At 56.5% G+C, this 18,407-nt stretch overlaps 3 protein-coding genes across 3 annotated transcripts; 1 reads left to right on the forward strand and 2 right to left on the reverse strand.

Annotated features, from left to right (window-relative positions):
* Positions 1-463: 463 nt before the first annotated feature.
* CALML4 (calmodulin like 4) lies at positions 464-2,620 on the reverse strand. The gene is made up of 5 exons (XM_065734339.1): positions 2,567-2,620; positions 2,411-2,441; positions 1,632-1,772; positions 1,097-1,285; positions 464-737 (listed from the first exon to the last, which is right to left on the reverse strand). The coding sequence occupies exons 1-5, from the start codon at positions 2,567-2,569 to the stop codon at positions 640-642; spliced, it is 462 nt and encodes a 153-aa protein (XP_065590411.1). The 5' UTR covers positions 2,570-2,620; the 3' UTR covers positions 464-639.
* Positions 2,621-3,788: 1,168 nt separating this feature from the next.
* On the reverse strand, positions 3,789-9,670 carry CLN6 (CLN6 transmembrane ER protein). Its single transcript, XM_065734099.1, has 7 exons — positions 9,324-9,670; positions 8,203-8,317; positions 7,728-7,826; positions 5,858-6,046; positions 5,683-5,738; positions 5,248-5,370; positions 3,789-4,118 (listed from the first exon to the last, which is right to left on the reverse strand). The coding sequence occupies exons 1-7, from the start codon at positions 9,404-9,406 to the stop codon at positions 3,830-3,832; spliced, it is 954 nt and encodes a 317-aa protein (XP_065590171.1). The 5' UTR covers positions 9,407-9,670; the 3' UTR covers positions 3,789-3,829.
* Positions 9,671-11,410: 1,740 nt separating this feature from the next.
* Positions 11,411-16,771, forward strand: FEM1B (fem-1 homolog B). Its single transcript, XM_065734098.1, has 2 exons — positions 11,411-11,810; positions 14,985-16,771. The coding sequence occupies exons 1-2, from the start codon at positions 11,563-11,565 to the stop codon at positions 16,618-16,620; spliced, it is 1,884 nt and encodes a 627-aa protein (XP_065590170.1). The 5' UTR covers positions 11,411-11,562; the 3' UTR covers positions 16,621-16,771.
* Positions 16,772-18,407: the final 1,636 nt, after the last annotated feature.

Here is an 18,407-nt window from a genome sequence, read left to right on the forward strand (position 1 = left end):
GCGTCAGGGAGCGGCCGTGTGCTGCCCTCTGTCCTCAGCTATGGTTGCCATGCTACCGTGGGACGAGATGAGTACTGACTTCAAGCAGTCTGGAGATGGGTTTGCACTTGGTTTTCTATTTGTTTTTTGCAGCTGGGGAAAAGTTGGATTTCTGCAGCCTGTTTTCCCTGCCAGGCTCCTTCAGGAGCTCAGCAGAGCATCACTGAGACCAACCCTGTGTGACACTGCACCCCGACAGAGCGCAGCACTCCGGGCATCAGTGTGCTGCAGGAGGGGGGACGAGAATTCCCACACGTTGAGGCTGGCAACACCTACAGCCAGCAGAGCCCGCATCCCTTCCGTGTGCAGCAGTGCCAGCAGCCCACGGCTCTGCTGGGTCAGGCTGCAGGGCCTGGCAGGGCAGGAAGGTTTGCTGGATGCTACGAACCCATGTGAAGCACCACGCGTTGCCACAAGGGAATGCCACACCTCGTTTATTCAGTTATCAGCTCGTGTTTTGTGAGTGTTTCTCTGTCGGTGGGGTGGGGTTGAGGCGGACCCTGGGTTCCCAAAGGCAAACTATGGTTCCTGAGTCCAGATGGGGATGGGGAAAGATGGGGAGGAGCTGCAGGTCTTGCTGCCAGCAAACCCCTCCTGCTGTCAGTAGTCAACTGCAGGGAGACAAACGGTGCGGGTGAACTCTTCGTATCTGATGGTTCCATTTGGTCCAATTTTGGCTTCTTTCAGCAGGTCGTCCACTGCAAGCAAACGAGGGAGGCCAGGGCTTAATTAGAGCTCAGGTACAGCTCCGTGGTGCTGGGGAACGTGGGGTGTGGGCTTTGAAGGGGTCAGGGTCGGTTGAGCAGTGCCACCCAGTGTGAAACTGGCGGCCACTGACCCCGATTTTAATGTCCTAATAATAATACCTCATCCAAACATCTGCGTCCCTGCAGCTCAGCTGCTCAGTCCCGAGTAGAGCTGAGTGCCCTTCTGGGACAGTTGGGTTTCAGTGTTTGAGTGCACTGCGCTGCTGGGCAGGAATTAGGAGTGCTCCGTGTGCACGGGAGGGATGGGGGAAGAGGGAAAGGGAGGAGTGGGAGCCCCGGAGCCGCCGTACCCTCCTCCTCGCTCAGCTTCTCCCCCAGGCGTGTCAGCTTGGCCCGCAGCTCTGCAGCAGAGATCAGCCCTCGCTTCTCCCGATCGATCATGGCCAGCGCCGTCAGGATCTCCTTCTCGGGCTCCTCCTGCTTCATCTGCCTGTACATGATGTTGAGGAAGGTGGAGAAGTCCAGCTCCGCGTTGCGCTCTGGCAAGAGATGTGAGAAAGACCCACCTATGGAGCCTGGGGCAGCTGTCCCACCTCCCCCAGCCCCCAGCTCCCCTTCCTGGGGCTCCTCCCGGCCTTGATGTGATGGGGGGAGCGCTGCTGGTGTCCCTCACAGCCCGCGTGCAGCAGTTCCCAGCCTGGAGCACACTCTGCATGCTGGCTCCCGGGGTGCACGGTGACACGCATCCCCTCCTCCTCACCCATCACCTCCAGACCCCATTTTAACCAACCCCCTCCCCCCCAACCGCCCCGTGCCGGGGTCCGACAGCTCCGCTCCCCGTGCCCCTCCCCTCAGACCCATTTTGGGCCGTGTTTGGGGACTCACCAATCCTGTGCAGGTGGAGGTGCCGCTGCGCCTCGGCCGGCGTGGGGCTGACCCCCAGGCAGCGCATCACGGCCAGCAGGTCCGCCGCACGGATCTTCCCCTTGTGGCTCTTGTCGTAGAGCGAAAAGCACTCCTTGAACTCTAATTAAAAGCCAAAAGTCTCTCTCGTGGCGAAGGAGGGGGATCGGGTGGCTGTGTCGGGTGTCCCTTTACCCCTCGGTGTAGAGGGGGGGGGGGGGGGGGAGGACTGAAGTCGGGGATGGGGAGTGGGCTTGGGGATCTTGGAGATCTTTTCCAACCTCAGAGATTTTGTGTTTCAGTTATTCAAGTGCTAAAGGTAATTAAAAGTCCAGGCTTGCAAAGCGGGGAAGGGACGGAGCATGGCACGGCCCCCCCTCCCCCCTCCCAGCGGCACCGGGTCCCGGTGGGGCCGTGGCCCCGGCTCCCCCCGCCGCGATCCCGCTGAGCAGATTGGCCATAATACTCTTATTGCAGCGCAGCACCGCCGTGCACTTCTGTGCACACCCTCCCCCCCCCCCAGCCCCACTTCTCAGATCCCCTTCCACGGGGTGGGGGTCTCCGGTTATCCCCCCCCGGGGGTTTCAGCCGGGTCTGTCCCTTTCCTCCCACCACAGCTGAAATCCTTCTGCCTACGGTGCCCCCCCCCCGAGCCCGGCACACCCAGCGGGGGGGGGGACACGGGGGGGCCCCCGGTGGGAGCGGGGATCGCTCCGTTCTGCTGATGGGAAGTAACGCTAACGCTAACAGTAAATACGTACCATTAATTTGATCCTGGGACAGAAACTTGGCCTGCGGGGGGGGGTGGGGGGGGGGGAAAGACAGGAGAAAAACAAAAAACAACCAAAACTTTGTGATCGTTGCGGGTCCGCCGCACCGCGTGGGTCCCACGCCCACCCCCATCCCCTCCCCCTCACCATGGCCGATCCACGCGGGTCGCAGCGCAGCGCAGAACGGCCGAAGTCCGCGGGTGGGGCGGGGAGGGCTGAAATAACACCCGGAGCGCCGCGGGAGGCGGAGGGTGGGGCGGTGGGGTGGTGCTCCGGGTGGGTTTCTTTTCCTCTCCTTTTTTTTTTTTCCTTTTTTCTCTTTTTTCTCTCTTTTTTTTTTCTGTCTTTTTTTTCCCACTTTCTTTTTCACTTTCTTTTTCCTTTTCCTCCCCTTTTATTTTCCTCTTTTTTTCTCCTCTATTTTCATCCTCTACTTTCCTTTTTCCCTCTTCTTTTTCCCCCTTTTCCCCTCTTTATTTCCTCTTTTATCCCTATTTTTCCTCCTTAATTTTCCTTTTTTCTTTTTTTTTCCTTTTTCAGTCTTTTTCCTTTTTTCTTCCTTTTTCCTTTTTCCCTTTTTCCTCTTTTTCTCCTTTATTTTCCTTTTTTCCCCATTTGCTCCCTCTTTTTCCTCCTTTTTCCCTCTGTTTTCCTTCTTTTTCCCTCTTTCCCCCCTTTTTCTTCCTTGTTCCTTTTTCCTTTTTTCTTTTTCCTCTTTTCTTCCTCTTATCTTCCTCTTTTTCTTCTTTTTTTCCCTCTATATTCCTTTTTTCTCTTTTTTCCCCCTTTCCCCCCCCCTTTTATTTTCCTCTTTTTTCCTCCACTTCTTTTTCCTCCTTTTTTTTTTTCCTCCTCTTTTTTTTTTTTTTTCTCCATCCTTTTTCTCTTCTTTTAAGGGTTTTCTATGAAACTGCTGAACAAACGTTACGGTTCTGCCCTAAATCATCATTCCCACACATTAACGTATTATAACATGTCACAAATAAGCAATAAGCCAAAGAGCAGTCCTACAACTTATGGAAATACATTGCCATACTGTAATGCATTGTGGAATGGTTGGTTTGGAAGGGACCCCGAACCCCCCCATGATGGGAACTGCGTGCCCCCCCCCCCCAGCTCATGCTGCCCAGAGATGGGGCACAGCAGCAGCCCCCAACCCCGAGCTCCACCCCAGTGCTGCTCCAGCACAACCACACCCTCCCCTGCACTCCCCACCTCCACGAGAACCCAGCTCCATCAGCTGAGTACTGCATGGGGGCTCCCAGCAAAGCCCCCCCCCCCCGGGTGACAGCATTCACCTTGCAGCCAACGTCGGGCAAAGGATTTATTTGAAATATCTCTACATTAGAAAAACTAGATTTTATTATTACTTTTTTTGTTTTGCTCGAATTCACTCCAAAATATCAAAACCTATAAACTCTCCTTCGCCGCGTGGAGGTTGCTCATGTGCAGGGTGTAAAATGCCCACGGCTCGGGGATGTAGATCACCCCGGGGTATTTCTTCCTGAGGGTTTTGTCGTCCCACAGCCACACCACCCACACCGCGATCAGCACCAGCGTGATGATGAACGAGTAGAAGAGGAAGAGCCCGTTGCTGTCCAGCACCAGCCCCTTGCGCTTCTGGTGCATCACCAAAGCCATCATGGCGAAGAAAGTGAAGATGTAAAGGATGAAGATCTGCCCCTCGGTCACGAGGTACCTGCAAAGCAAAGCACCCTCAGTGCCCACCCCAAAACCAGCGCCTGGTTTGTACTGACAGCAGGAGCCCATGGCAAGCACCCTACGCCGTTTTTCCCCCATTAAAGTGGCTCTTTGGGTTGGTGTTGGGTTTGGGTTGGCCCTGCTCGGCTCCGAATGGGACGCGTGATGTTTGTGGTCAGCCCAGGAACTGATTTCTCCCCACTGTGGGGCAGAGAAATGGCCCTGGTGAGTCCTGAAAGCTTAAGGCAAATGGTGCTGGTGGTGATGGTGGGGGACCTCTCGCACTTCGTTCGTGTCTATGGGAAATGAGGAAGGATTTGGTTCTTATCTATGAGACATGAGGAGGGTTTGGGTTCTGCTCATGGGAAACCTGAGCAACTGTGGCTTGTTTGTTTCCCATTTCTTTCCTCCTGCACCACGCAGACCTGCGGGTGCACACCATGACACTGCACTCATCTGAGAGAGCACAGACAGGCAGCAAACTCACGGGGAGTGCTGGGGGCCACGGAGTGCTTTGGGTGCCCCCCCCAGGAGCTGTGGGGTGGGGGGACCCGTGGGTGCCTCCTTGCAGGGAGCTGTGCTGAGGATCAGTCGGGTGCTGGCAGGAGGAACTGCGCTCAGTGCATCTGAAATGGTTTGCCTGGAGGGGCAGAGACCGAGCCGACGTGTTTAAAGGGGTAAGTGGGAACTGACCAAATGATCCTGATGGCTCTGATGATCAAAAATTAATTTACTGTATGAGAACAGCCTCAGCAGGGGTCAAAGGCACAGGCGCAGTCGCTGAGAATGAGCGGGAAGCTGTTAGGCTGCCGTCAGCGAAACCGTGTGAGAAGATGAGGCTAATGAAAATGGGAAATAAATAAGGCCTCTCTCAAAAGGCCATCGAGCCCTGCAGGGCGCTGGGTGGTGCTGAACATCCTGAGCCCCTGGGATCCCTGTGCTGGGATTCCCGAGGAGCTGGAAAAGCACGGGGTGCTGGGACAGCTGTGCCAGTGTGAGGAGCAGCGCAGTGGGTGAGCGAACACCCCACAAAGGGTCAGGGACTGAAGTGGCCCCAGCCCTCAGAAGCCCATGGAAAGGAGATTTGCTTGGGTTTTCCAGGCTGGCACGGTGTGGGGGGCACTCACCAGTAATAGAGGCTGCTGGGCCCCGTCAGCAGCAGGGCAGACACGGGCATCCTGCTCTCATCCTCATCGGGCGTGAAGCAGCCGGTGAAGTATATGAAGAGGATCAGGAAGAAGGGGATGTACCTGGGGGCAGAGGCGGTGCTGGGGTGGGCGTGGGGCTCCAAGCCCTGCCCCTCCCCCTCCACACAGACAGCACGACCACTCCACGAGCGTGATCATCTGAACAGTGGTGGTGGTGCTTTAAGGGGCAGAGGAGGGAGGAAACAGTGCTGCCATCAGGAACGGAAGGCACTGCGAGGGAGAGACCCCTGTGAGCCCCCCAGCCACCTCCCCAAACCTGTGTGGGGTTTTTCACATAGCAAACCACGAGGAGAGCAGCTCTGCCCCTGAGCGCATCGCTCTGAGGCCGCCAGATCGACGCTGCAGAGCACTTACCACATCGAGTGACCCAAATACTCGTCGTAGTAGTAGAGCAGCTCAAAGGAATCAATCTGCAATGCAACGGAACAGATTGAAAAGGGCACAGAGGGCACGGAGCTCTCTGAAATCAGAGCAGCCCGTTATTAACCGTGACTCTTTTCTAAGCCCCGGCATAAAGAAGTGGCGTTACCAGCGTCTCTGGCTTCAGGTTCCTGATGATGGGGTTCTCCCTGACGGACAGGTGGTGCTGGTACCCGCTGAAGATCAGGCGGTGGTTGACGGAGTCGCCCACCAGGTGGATGCTGGCGCCCATGACGAAGGTGATGATGCTGACGTACACCATGGACCGCGGCAGTGTCTTCGGGGAGCGCTCGATGAGCTGACAACGGAGACACGGAGCCGTGAGAAGGGACGAAGTGAGGCTGTGATGAATTCGTCCCTCTCTCGCTTGGCAGGAGTCGCCCTCGCCATACAGAGATCTGCAGAGAAGCGCAGCCCGTGTGGCTTCCTGCTCCCAGCACGAGTCCCTTTTTGGGACGATGAATCACATCGTGGGGCGCTCCCACTCCCAATCAGGGACTCCCAATCGGGACGCCCAGCAATTCCTCCCCCAGTCCTGTCCAAAGGCATCGTTCACTGGCCACAGAGCGGCAGCTGCCAGCTCTCCCTCCCCTCGTGCTTCCTGCAGCCTCTCTGTGCCCTCCAGCGGCGAGAGGGACCTCCCGCACCGCTCCCCTGCGCCGCACACCCATCCCCACACAGAGGGTTGGCAGGGGGCTCTGCCGGGTTCTTTGGTTTCTTTTCTTCCTAATGGAAGTGGACCCCTCCCTTTCTTTCTGCTCCTGGAGTGCAATGAGCCCTAATTCATTTCAGCCCACTCACTGTGGGCAGAGAAGTGCTGTCCCTCCCAGCCTGGGGATGGGGAAGGTCTCAGTGCCCATCGGTGGGAGATATGGCAGCCCTGGGACCCAGCAAGCCCTGCGCTGCCAAAGCAGCTTTGCAGTCCTTCGTCTGCATAAACACAGAAAAGCTCCTTATTTGTGTTTAATTCTGAGGCTTAACTTTCCCTCTCTCTAACGGCTGTCACTGTCAGAGGGCTCAGGGAGGGGAGCACGGGGCTCAGGGAGCTCCCATCCACGCAGAAAGAAGGGCAGAGATGTCCTTCAGGGGAACACGGGGAGACCACAGCAGCAAACTGCGACCTGCAGAGCGCTGACAGCGTTCCTTTCCTGCCCCAGTGGAGTTCAATTACTCCCAGACTCAGGAGAGAACCATTTCCATCTCGGGACATAATTCAATTCCTGGCTAATGAAGGTTAAAATATATTTATCATCACTTTCTCACATCTCCTGGCTGCCAAGTGTTCCCTAGGAAAAGATTCCTGGGGATAGGACAGTCCTTAACCTGAAAACGTGGCTGCAGGACCTGGCAGCTGGCAGTGGATAAATTCGAGCTACAGACAGAATGCTGAAGAGCAAGTGTGATTAAGCACTGAACGACTTAGGAAATGTGCTGCAGTTCAGCTGCCCCGTAAGGTCTGCATGGATGTTGTCTTAATGCACTTCAGCTGAGCCGGGGCGAAGCACTGTGCTGTTACATGCAGGGAGCACACGGACAAGCAAAGGGATTTCTCCCGGGCTCCAACTCCTGTGGCCTTCCCCTCGAATCAGCACTTCTGGCAGAGGCTGAGCTGTGTGGGTGCAGAGTGTGACCGGGTTTGTTCCAGCTCAGGGCGCGGATGGTGAAAGCAGACTGACTGCCACTGCTCCACAAGCACCGCATCGCCTCAAAGCAGGAGGAGAAGCCTCAAAAGCCCCATCAGGGCTCAGGGCTGGTGGCTGGGAGATTGTTAGAAAGGCTGAAAACGGGTTCCAGAGTGCAGGAAGGGGGGGAGGGGGTGGTGGGCACTGCCTCGGTCCCGAGCAGCCCATATCCTCAGATCCTTCTGGAGAGAACGCAGCAGAGCGTGGCAGGAGGAGCTGCAGTTGGTGAATGGTTTCACCTGAGGAGGAGTGCCACGTGCCCTGCTTTTATGGCTGGCAATGGTAGAAATGGTTTACCTTTAGCAGAAGAAACGGTGTTATAACATTGTAAGCCATGTGGAAATAATCCCCGGCACTCGGTTTGTTTAGGGGAAACCACTCCAGCGGCAGGATTATCTGAGGAGAGGGGGAAAGAGACCCATCAGTGCTTTAAGAACGACACAGGGGAGCTGTCCTAGCTGGGAGCATCCCTGCCAGCACCACTGGGACACGGGAGCTGAAGGAACGGTGCAGCTGAATCTCAGAGGAAAGCACCAGGAACCCAACAGCGGCGGATCCCTGCTGACGTGCTGTCCCGTTCAGGTGCCAGCACTAAAAAAAGCCTCATTTTTAGGGCAAGCAGCCCCTGTGTCCTGCCACGTGCCGTACGGAGAGCCCCACGCTCAGGATGTGCAGGCAAAGGTGAAGGGATGAGCAGCACTAACATCACAGGTGTTACGCAAACATAAACCTATGGGGCTGCACTGCCACAGCTCTGCCACCCCCAGCTCACCATGGCAATGGGACGGCCGAAGTCCAGCACCCAATTCTGCAGGGTGAAGTAGAACCACAGGTCGAGGTGGAACGGGGAGGTCTTGGAGGCGTCCTCGTTCTTTGCTGCCCCATGCCTGGTGGGGACAGAAGGAGAGCGTCAGCCCCACGGGGATGGGGAAGGCGGGAGGAGGCTCCAGGGCTGCGTGCTCAGCTTTGCTGCTGGGTGGGTTGGGATGGGTGGTGTAAGGACGGAGCTGAGCTGAGGAGGAGGAGGCACAGAAAGGTGAAGCATCGGGAATAAAAACCCACACGGCCCTCGCGAAGGCTCTTCCCAGACGAGGAGGGGGCAGAAAAGCGGGATGAAAAACCCGAATGCTGAATGAAGTGCAGCTCTTTTTAAGCTCTGGGTGACAAAACAAAGCTCCCAACCGCACTTCCAACGCTAAAAATAAAGAGGCGTCGAATGCTATGAAAGCACTGAATGGAAAAAAAGTTAACGAATGCAAGAAAGTATCCCTGCCCTGCCGTGCTGCAGCACAGGGATGCTCCGGCCATTCGCTCTCAGGCTCTTCTTCTGCCCTGCCCCTGCAGAGCCGCTCCTCCGAGCCCCTTCCTCCAGGCAGGGGAGAGGGAAAGCAGCCGCTTTGGGGCCGACGGACCACTAGCTCTTTTGGGGCGCTGAGAGCAGAGCCCCGAGCTGAGCACGGAGCTGCGGGATGGACGGCGCTACGCTGGAGGATTGGGATGAGCGTGGGAGAGCCGTGGCTCCCTTAAGATGTTGCCACGAGGTCGGGGATACCCAACCGCCCGGGATGCCCCGGGGCACCGCGGCATCTCGGATGAGGCGGTGGTACCCGGGGAGCACTGGAGGAGCGGGGCCGGGGGTGGGGGGGGGGTCCGTAAAGATCCAGGGAGGCGGTCAGGGTGATGTGTATAAGTGGGGGGTGGGGATCCGCGTGGAGCTGGGTATCCGATGCAGCCAGGATGGGCTGGGGGAGGTCAGGCATAGGCGGACAGGGGCGCTGCGGGTGATGCTGGGGGGAGGGGGGGGGGGGGGTCCCAGGGATGGTGCCGGGAGCTCTGGGCACTGTGGGCCGCCCCGGTGCCCGTACCCACCCCGCACCCGGCCCCGCCGCTCACCTGCCCGCGTAGAGCGGTCCGGAGGGCTGCGGGGAGCCCGGGGCCGCCGCCGGGAACGGCCGCCGCCGCGCCGAGCCCTGCATGCGCCCGCCCGGCTCGGCTCGGCTCGGCACGGCTCAGCACGGCTCAGCACGGCCCGGCTCGGCACGGCACGGCACGGCGCGGTGCGGAGCTGCTCCGCCCGGGCTCCGCCTCGGCGCTGGGGGAGGGCGGGCGGCTGCGCGGCTGCGGGCGGGGGGAGCCGGGGCTGGAGATGGGAACCGTGACCCCCCCGCGTCCCCCTCCTCTATTCTCCCACCACGCACACTGGGACGGGGAGCAGCCGGGCAGCACGCGGTGCCGCCCCGCAGCGTGGGCGCCGGGACTGAAACGCACTGCTTCAGCCCCAAAACGGGGAGCAGGCACTGCTCTGCGGGTGCGGCACTGCCCTGCTGCCTCCTCCAGCTGTCAGAGTGGGTAAATAACGCACGGGAAACCCTCGGAGCCCGTGATCGTCGCCTGTATTTCACGTCATAGGAAATTTGGGCTGCTCGTTTTATTTCCCCGTCCAAAGCGTGCTCGGATAATCTTTGCTATTTTTAAAATAGAGGAAAGAGAGAGAGATGGTATTTAAATCCTTAAGCGCTCTTCAGAAACAAAACCCTATTGGTCCCGAAGTGCCACCACATGCAGGGATGCGACCCCCCCCCCCCCCCCCCCACCTGGACAAGGAAATGAGATTTGGAAGTGGGGAAAGGCCGTCGGAGCACAGACACTGCCTCACACCATCGGCGTCTCATTGTAAACACAGAGCTCAACTGAGGGGTCCGGGAGCAGCATGGCTGTGCCACGGGCTGGGCATTGCTGTCAGCGAGCCACCAGACGTGGGGCAGCACGGGCACAGTGCACCAGGGGGGAACCCAGGGAGCCACGAGGGGCTGATCACAGAGCGGCCTAGGTTGGAAGGGACCTTAAGGATCACAGAGATCTAAACGCTGTGTGATGCTGCGCTGCCTCCCGTGCGCGTGGCCCCAACGAATGGTGCTGGGGAGGGATGGCAGTGCAGAGCCCTGGTAAGTGCTGCTGGGCTGGAAGTGTTTGCAGGCTGATGATGAACCCTGACGGCACCGAGCATGGCACGGATGGCTGCGATGGGGCGGCAGAACGGATGTGGGCTCTCCCTTCATCACCGTCTGTGCGCTGAGGAACACGACGCGTGCTTTTCTTGGGAACACTCTGCAAAGTGGAGGAGACGGTGGAGGTAACGGAGAAGAACTCCACTTCCACTCACCGTGAACTCATCGTGTCCGGCACAGCTCGAGGCCGATCCCCATTGACTCAACGCCCCGACCCCTCTCCTCGGGGCTCCTTTCGGTGACGGCCGGGCCACGCTGCCATGCATAATGCACGCTGCTCCCCACGCAGAGCTCCGGTTGCACGGCTCTCCGTTAATTCTTAATGGGGCCGATACCGGATCCCCTTCAGGACAATGGGGCGCAGCAGACGGGCTGCGTATCGGCGTGGGCCGTGTGTCAGTGCCCTCTGTCCCACGGGGACCTCAGGCTGCGGGGGGGGGAGCTCGGGGGTCTTCGGGACGCTTTGCTGAGCGCGCGGGGGGAGGGGTGGCACTGGGGAGGAGGCAATGGGGGTCGGGGTCGCTTGTAAAGCCGCCGGCAACGTCTTGTTAAAAGAAAACGCCAAGTGACTCCAACCCAAAGGCAGGGCAGGCTGAGGGAGACCCCGCGGGTGGGGTGGGGGGGAAAACGATGGGGGGAACGTCCGCAACGCGGAACGTCAGCGCGCGGCTTCCTGTTTCCCGGGGTGGGGGAGGGGGGAAGAGTACGCGCGGCGCTCCTTTCCGGTTTCGCTTCCGGAATCGGGGGCGGAGCGGCCGCGCGCGCTCCGTGGGGCCCTTCCGGCGACCCGTAGCGGTGCGGCGCTCCTCCGGCGCCCCCTCCCTGACCACCCTGCGGCGCTCGGGGCTGCGGGTTCGCGTCCCGGCCGGGAACGGCGGCGCTGGGATGGGCCGCGGGTGAGGAGGAGGAGGAGGAGGAGGAGGTGGGCGCTGGGGCTGCCCCGCCTCGCAGCCGCCGGGCCCGGGGGGCGGCTGGCCCCGAGTGGGCCGCATGTGCCCCCCGCCGGGCCCCGAGGCAGGACGGAGCGGGAGGCCGACGGAGAAGCGGCCCCGGCGGCCGTGGGCAGGCCCGAGCGGGGCCGTCCGGGCCGGCGGGGCCGCAGCCGGGAGGAGGAGGAGGCGGCGATGGAAGGGCTGGCGGGGTACGTGTACAAAGCGGCGAGCGAGGGGAGAGTGCTGACCTTGGCCGCGCTGCTCCTCAACCGCTCCGAGAGCGACATCAAGTACCTGCTGGGCTACGTCAGCCAGCACGGCGGGCAGCGCTCCACCCCGCTCATCATCGCCGCCCGCAACGGCCACACCAAGGTGGTCCGCCTGCTCCTCGAGCACTACCGCGTGCAGACCCAGCAGACCGGCACCGTGCGATTCGATGGGTACGTAGGGCCCTCTGCCTGGGGCCTGCCCGTGCGTGGATGGGGCCCACGCTGGTCCCGGAGGTGGTTTGGCCGGGGCACGGTGTGTGTGCAGCCTGTCGTGGACTTGTCGTAACGTGGGACTGCTGGAGCCCCTCCAGATGAGGACCCAAGGGATGGGGTGCCTCCCCTAAGAGAGAGCTGGGGCTGCTCAGGCTGGGGAAGAGAAGGAAGGACACAGAGTCTTTAGTGCGGTCTGTGTCATAGGATAAAGGGAAATGGGCGCAAACTAAAAGGAGATTTTGGCTGGCTGTAAGGAAAACAAACTTGTTACGGTAGGACTAGAGAGGCACTGGCATAGGCTGCCCAGCGAGGTGGGGGATGTCCCATCCATGGAGACACCCAGGGTCAGGATGGAGGGGCTCTGAGCACCCGGTGGAGCTGTGGGTGTCCCTGTTCATTGCAGGGGAGTGGCACCAGATGGCCTTTAAGGATTCCTTCCTACTCAAGCAGTTCTGTCATTCTATGGTCATAGTCTGTCCTGGGCACGCGACAGTTTGTCCAGGGCCTGCACTGCACCTTGTCACAGAGTGTCTGGGGCCTATAATGTTGTGTCCAGGACCAGCACCAGGCCGTGGCTGCCTGCTTGGCATTGCTCAGCTGGTGGCTGAGCTGTTGGGATGGGCATGGCACTGCTGTCCTGGGGGTGTAGCCACCTGATGCTCCTTCACCACGTCGAACTGAAACTCCACATGCATTCTGCACCAAAGCAGCTTTTCTGTGACATGAGCCATTCTGTAACAGACCATGAGTAGGATGAGGGTGGGGTGGTGCTACTCGCTTGCTCCATTCCCAGTTCAGACAAGTAGCTGCTTCCTCACCACTGGAGGCTGGCACGGGGCGGCAGGGAGGGAAAGGAGATGGTTTAGGACAGGAGCTGTGTTGAAGGACACGAGCATTGCCCAGGAGCCACTGTTCGTGGTGCTGTGTGACAGGCAGGATGAACGCTCTTGGTTTGCTCTCGGTCTGGGGAGACGTGGCCAGCTCACTGCAGAAAGCCTGTTTCTAAGTAGACTTTAGCCTTTTAACAGTGCTCTCTTAACAGCAAGTGAGCATTACTTTTGTCGTGTTAGGTGCTGAAGTAGTGCTGCCTGTCCTCACCTTAAACCTGCAGGCCATTGTGCTCACACGTCCCTTCGCTTTGCTGGCATGAGCTTCGTTACCTCTCTTGATTCTAAAGTCTCTCACCACTCTTGTCAAGTACTTCCTCATGTGTCATTCTTAAAACCACGGCTGACTAATCCTGAAGGTCCCTTTGCCCTTTGAACAGCTTCGGGTTTGGCAGGTAGCTGGCTGTGTGCTGGCACAGAAAGGAGAGCTCCCATCAGATACCGAGAGGGATCGTCATGGTTCCCCTGTATCTCTCATCTGGCTCCTGCCTGATGAGCTGCAGTGATGTCCGTGCAGCTCCACCTAACCCAGGGGAAGGCTGTCTTGCTTCTTGCATGCTGAATGAAGTGGAGGGAACTGACTTCCCTGTGTGTGTGGTTTTTATTCCTCTTTCAGCCCTCTTTTCACAAGTAAAAACTAGTTGAGGGTACCTTCTAGCATGAGTGTCTGTCCTTATTTTAGATAAAAGAAGCGCCTCTGCTGACAGAAAGTGATAGAAGGGCTGTTGTCTCCCCTCTGCTGCTGCATTTTCTCTCATGCTGTGCATTGATGGGATGCTGATCTGCTTGCCAGAGCCTCTGCCTGATACAGATTAAAGGAGGTGTTGTTTGAGATACAATGGGCGCAGTGTGCCATCACCTCTCCGCTGGCCTCCGTAGGAGTCACAGCCTGGTGAGAAGAAAGGCAGCATGTGATCCCAGATCATGCTTGGCATTATTTTCATATTTGTGATAAGGTGGCCCAGAAACCCCCCCTGGTTTGGCCTCTGAGCTTTTGACTTGTAAATGTGGACCTGTAGCACGTGAGTGAATTACCTTGTGTTCACTCCCTGAGCCTGGATCCTGATTTACTGCTGTTTTAATAGAAAAGTGCTTTGTTGTGGTTACGTATGTGCAAAATAAGGAACTTCTTACTGGGAACAAAGGTAGCCACATCTGTTATATAGACATCTCTGCATGCCAGGGCTCTTAAGTGGCCTCTGAAGTGCTGTCTAGAGATGCTGGATTTACAAATAGACAAGCAGCTGTTTCTGCAGAGCTTTGTAGAAGGGTGAAAACGGCTGCTGAAGTTGAAAGTGAGCTGGTGTCTTATGATATTTTAATTTTGAAAAACGTGGCTGCGTGGACGTATGGAAACAATCAGATATTGGCTGTATGTGCAGGGTGAACTGTGTTTAAGTGCTGCTTCAGAGATGTAGGGGACTGGGAAGGACATCAGCCCTTGCATTTGTAGTTGCAGAAGGCGCTGAAGATTTAGGAATAAAAGCAGCCTAAGGAGCTGTGAGGCTTTGCTGGAGGGAACTGTCCCCACGTTTAGAGTGCCAGCAAGCTGTCTGCAGGGCTGTAATGCAAAACAGAGCCCCGGAGCACTCCGGCCTGGAATAGCTTCCTCTTTCTAAAGTGCTGTTTTATTCCTGAACGTCTTCTTTTTTTTTTTTAAATCTGATTGCTGGTCTGGTTTGCACTGGGGTCTCAAGGAATCGGTGCAGCAGAAGGGGTGGCAGAGAGCCCCAGGGGGCAGGGAACACGTGAAGTGACGTGGAGCTCTTCAGGCAGCCTTGCTGCCAAATGTATGCTCTAGTTACACTGTTATTCGTGCCTGAACTCAAAGAAGGGGTTTTGTTTTGTTTTGTTTTGGTCAATATGTGAGCTTAAAGATAAATCTGTTCCTTTAATGAGTTTCTGGCACGAGGGATGAAAGGAGCAGCATTGCTGTCGCTGTTCTTCCGGAGACCTCCGCGGGCCGGGGGCTGCAGCTTGCAGGTAGGACCTTCAAAGCAGCCCGGGAAGTGCTGGTGCAAAACCTGGCTCCACCCCAGGCTGCTTTGAAGCTTCCACACAGCACTTCTTCCTGCAGGAGGCCTGTGTGCTCACTAAGTCCCTTTTCTTTCACTTCAGCTATCCCGTTGGGTCTCTTTGCCTTCAGAAACAGGGTGGCTGTCAAGTGTCTTGTAACGGCGAGGCGTTGGTTTTGTCGCGCACGGCGCCAACGTTGAGCTGCTTGTTCCCTCCTTTCTCTTTTCAGCTTCGTCATCGATGGGGCCACGGCGCTGTGGTGCGCGGCAGGAGCGGGGCACTTTGAGGTGGTCAAGTTGCTGGTCAGTCACGGCGCCAACGTGAACCACACGACGGTGACCAACTCCACCCCGCTGAGGGCGGCCTGCTTCGACGGCAGGTTGGACATCGTCAAGTACCTGGTGGAAAACAACGCCAACATCAGCATCGCCAACAAGTACGACAACACTTGCCTTATGATCGCGGCCTACAAGGGCCACACGGACGTGGTGAGGTACCTCCTGGAGCAGCACGCAGACCCCAATGCCAAAGCTCACTGCGGAGCCACGGCCTTGCACTTCGCGGCCGAGGCCGGCCACCTGGAAATCGTGAGGGAGCTGGTCAAGTGGAAGGCGGCCATGATGGTCAACGGCCACGGGATGACGCCGCTGAAGGTGGCGGCGGAGAGCTGCAAGGCAGACATCGTGGAGCTGCTGCTGGCACACGCCGGCTGCAGCAGGAGGAGCCGGATCGAGGCGCTGGAGCTGCTGGGAGCCTCGTTTGCAAATGACAGGGAGAACTATGACATCATGAAGACTTACCACTACCTGTACTTAGCCATGCTGGAGAGGTACAGAGACAGCGAGAACATCGTCGAGAAAGAGGTCCTCCCACCAATCGAAGCTTACAGAAACAGGACGGAATGCAGAACTCCTCAGGAATTAGAGGCTATTAGGCAGGACAGGGATGCCCTGCACATGGAGGGCCTCATTGTGCGTGAAAGAATTCTGGGCTCGGACAACATCGATGTCTCTCACCCCATCATTTACCGCGGGGCCGTTTATGCGGACAACATGGAGTTTGAGCAGTGTATCAAGCTGTGGCTCCACGCCTTGCATCTGAGGCAGAAAGGCAACAGGAATACTCACAAGGACCTCCTGAGGTTCGCCCAGGTCTTTTCTCAGATGATACACTTGAACGAGCCGGTGAAAGCCAAGGACATCGAGAGCGTTCTGAGGTGCAGCGTCTTGGAAATAGAGCAAGGCATGTCCCGCATCAAATCCACCCAGGACGCCGACATCCACACAGCCATGGACAACTACGAATGCAATATTTTTACCTTTCTCTACTTAGTCTGCATCTCCACCAAGACCCAGTGCGGCGAAGAGGATCAGTCGCGGATCAACAAGCAGATCTACAACCTGATCCACCTCGACCCCAGGACGCGGGACGGCTCCAGCCTGCTGCACCACGCCGTCAATTCCAGCACCCCCGTGGACGACTTCCACACCAATGACGTCTGCAGCTTCCCCAACGCGCTCGTCACAAAGCTGCTGCTGGACTGTGGTGCTGACGTCAACGCCGTGGACAACGATGGCAACAGCCCTCTCCACCTCATCGTCCAGTACCACAGGCCCATCAGCGACTTCTTGACGTTGCATTCCATCATCATCAGCCTGGTGGAGGCCGGTGCCCACACGGACATGACGAATAAGCAGAAGAAAACTCCTCTGGATAAAAGTACCACGGGGGTGTCTGAAATACTCCTTAAAACTCAAATGAAGCTGAGTCTCAAGTGCCTGGCTGCCCGTGCGGTGCGGATCTATAACATCAGCTATCAGAACCAGATCCCCAGAACTCTGGAGGAGTTTGTGAAGTTTCATTAGGCTACGTGAAATCTTTCGTGGTGGTGCTATCCCATCAGCTGCAGACGACTGAACATGTGTGTGTACATGGAGTTGTGTTTCTCCCTGCTTTTGTTTCGGTTCCTTTGGATTCGGTCTGCGGCCTCTGTTCTCGTGTGGATCCTGGCGGGGGGGGGGGGAAAAAAGCCACATGATTTTCCTGTAATCAGATCTGTTTGAGATTTTGGTCTTTTAATTGAGAAATTATAATAATCGTGACGTTTTCTCCTGCATTTTCAGAAACATACAGAAGGATTCCCTGTGTAAGTGGTGCAGAACGCTTTGTTTCAGGTGTGAGTCTCCACTGGTGACGGCAGTTGAATGCTCTGAGTAGGGTACAGAGGAGCCCCGAAGGCCCCGCTCACACTGCTCCTGAGGCAGCAGCTCTGCAGGTTTTAAAACATCTCCAAGCGAGGTAGGGAAGGAAATTCCCTGCTAGTTGTCTGGTTAAGGTCTCAGCACACAGAGCAGCCCGTTGCTCTTATACCTCACAGTCTTGCAATGCCTTTCAGTTCGTGCTGAAGATGTTGGTAACATCTTAAGTTTTAATCGTATTTTGTTTTGTTTTAATGACGTTTTGAACGGCAGTTATCAACAGCTACAGAAGTAGGGGATGCTCTGTTAGGAAATACAGGTTCAAAATGTGGTCTGTTCCTCTCGTAGCAGCTGAAGTACTGAGCTGTACTGAGCTGTTTCTCTTGCAGTGCTGCAGTGAGTACTGAGTGACTTCTGGTCGAAGTGAACCAACACCGTGGTTCCCTTTTACGTAGCTAAGTTCCTCATATGTAAAGACCATGCATGGATCCCTAGAAAACGTGTAGGGTATTTGTGTCTGTGTGTGTCCCAGCATTTCAAACTGCTTTCACTCGTTTTGTTTGGACGATCAGCACCCACCTTCCTTTGACTCAAAGGATGTGGAACTGCACTCTCCGATTCCAGATGCTGTATCTTCCTCACGGGGTCGTCGTCGCCAAAGAGAGTCTTCCTTCAGAGCGTGGTTCTGCTTGAAACTGCTTTCTCCAACACGCGTGGAGTCTGTGCCTCCCCGGATTTGGACTTTGTGAGAATTTTTCATCATTTTTACTCCTTTCATTATGATAAAAATGGCTCTTAAAACTTAAAGTTTTTACGAAGAACTGTCCTATCTTAAGGTCTTTTACAGTAAGCAGCTGATTGTACAGTGGAACTGTTGCTCGAGACAGTGCCTCTGGTGGCTGGGAGCTGCACTGGTCTCCACGGGAACTCTGTCATTTTACATGCAGCTTTTTAACTGTCAGATGATGGAAGAATGTTCTGGAGGTTGGGGTTTTTCTTTTTTTTTTTTTTTCTTTTTTTTTTTTTTAAAGAACTATCTGGGTAGGACTTCAAGGTGAGATTTGGGCACACGTTTCTATTTGTATGGCAAACAAATAAACACTGAATGTGGGCTTAGGCAGCAGCGAGCAGTTCTGTGCAGCCCAGGGGGAAGAGCCTGGCTCAGGTTGGGGGGGTTACTGCTGCCATGGGGGCTGTGTGCCCTCAAAGAGAAGTGCTTTACAAACACATTGGCTCCTCACCCTGCCATCTTTGCTCTGCTATGTGTATATATATGTATACACACAGCTCCCCTTCAGCTCTGGACAGCCCTGCTCACAGCAGAGCAGGAAGCTACAGGGGCTATACAATATTTACACATATTAAATTCATATAGGAATGTGTATATAATTATATACACACACAGTGATATGCATATGTGTGTATACATAAATTGTGTGTGTGTATGTATATAT

This window comes from Cyrtonyx montezumae, unplaced genomic scaffold (genome assembly GCF_038088225.1).
Source record: "Cyrtonyx montezumae isolate F1298 unplaced genomic scaffold, pur_monq_1.0 scaffold_17, whole genome shotgun sequence".
Classification (NCBI taxonomy): domain Eukaryota; kingdom Metazoa; phylum Chordata; class Aves; order Galliformes; family Odontophoridae; genus Cyrtonyx; species Cyrtonyx montezumae.

What these genes read in the sequence shown, in the direction of transcription:
- CALML4 (XM_065734339.1), bottom strand. An exon ending in GTCCCAGGATCAAATTAATG is followed by an intron (nt 1,773 to 2,410) that starts GTACGTATTTAC and finishes GCTTTTAATTAG; the next exon opens with AGTTCAAGGAGTGCTTTTCG. An exon ending in GAAGCTGAGCGAGGAGGAGG is followed by an intron (nt 738 to 1,096) that starts GTACGGCGGCTC and finishes GTTTGCTTGCAG; the next exon opens with TGGACGACCTGCTGAAAGAA.
- FEM1B (XM_065734098.1), top strand. Translation starts at nt 11,563, where the DNA reads ATGGAAGGGCTGGCGGGGTACGTGTACAAAGCGGCGAGCGAGGGGAGA. An exon ending in GGCACCGTGCGATTCGATGG is followed by an intron (nt 11,811 to 14,984) that starts GTACGTAGGGCC and finishes TTCTCTTTTCAG; the next exon opens with CTTCGTCATCGATGGGGCCA.
- CLN6 (XM_065734099.1), bottom strand. Translation starts at nt 9,406, where the DNA reads ATGCAGGGCTCGGCGCGGCGGCGGCCGTTCCCGGCGGCGGCCCCGGGC. An exon ending in CACCGTTTCTTCTGCTAAAG is followed by an intron (nt 6,047 to 7,727) that starts GTAAACCATTTC and finishes CTCCGTTGTCAG; the next exon opens with CTCATCGAGCGCTCCCCGAA. An exon ending in TATTTGGGTCACTCGATGTG is followed by an intron (nt 5,371 to 5,682) that starts GTAAGTGCTCTG and finishes CTCTGCCCCCAG; the next exon opens with GTACATCCCCTTCTTCCTGA.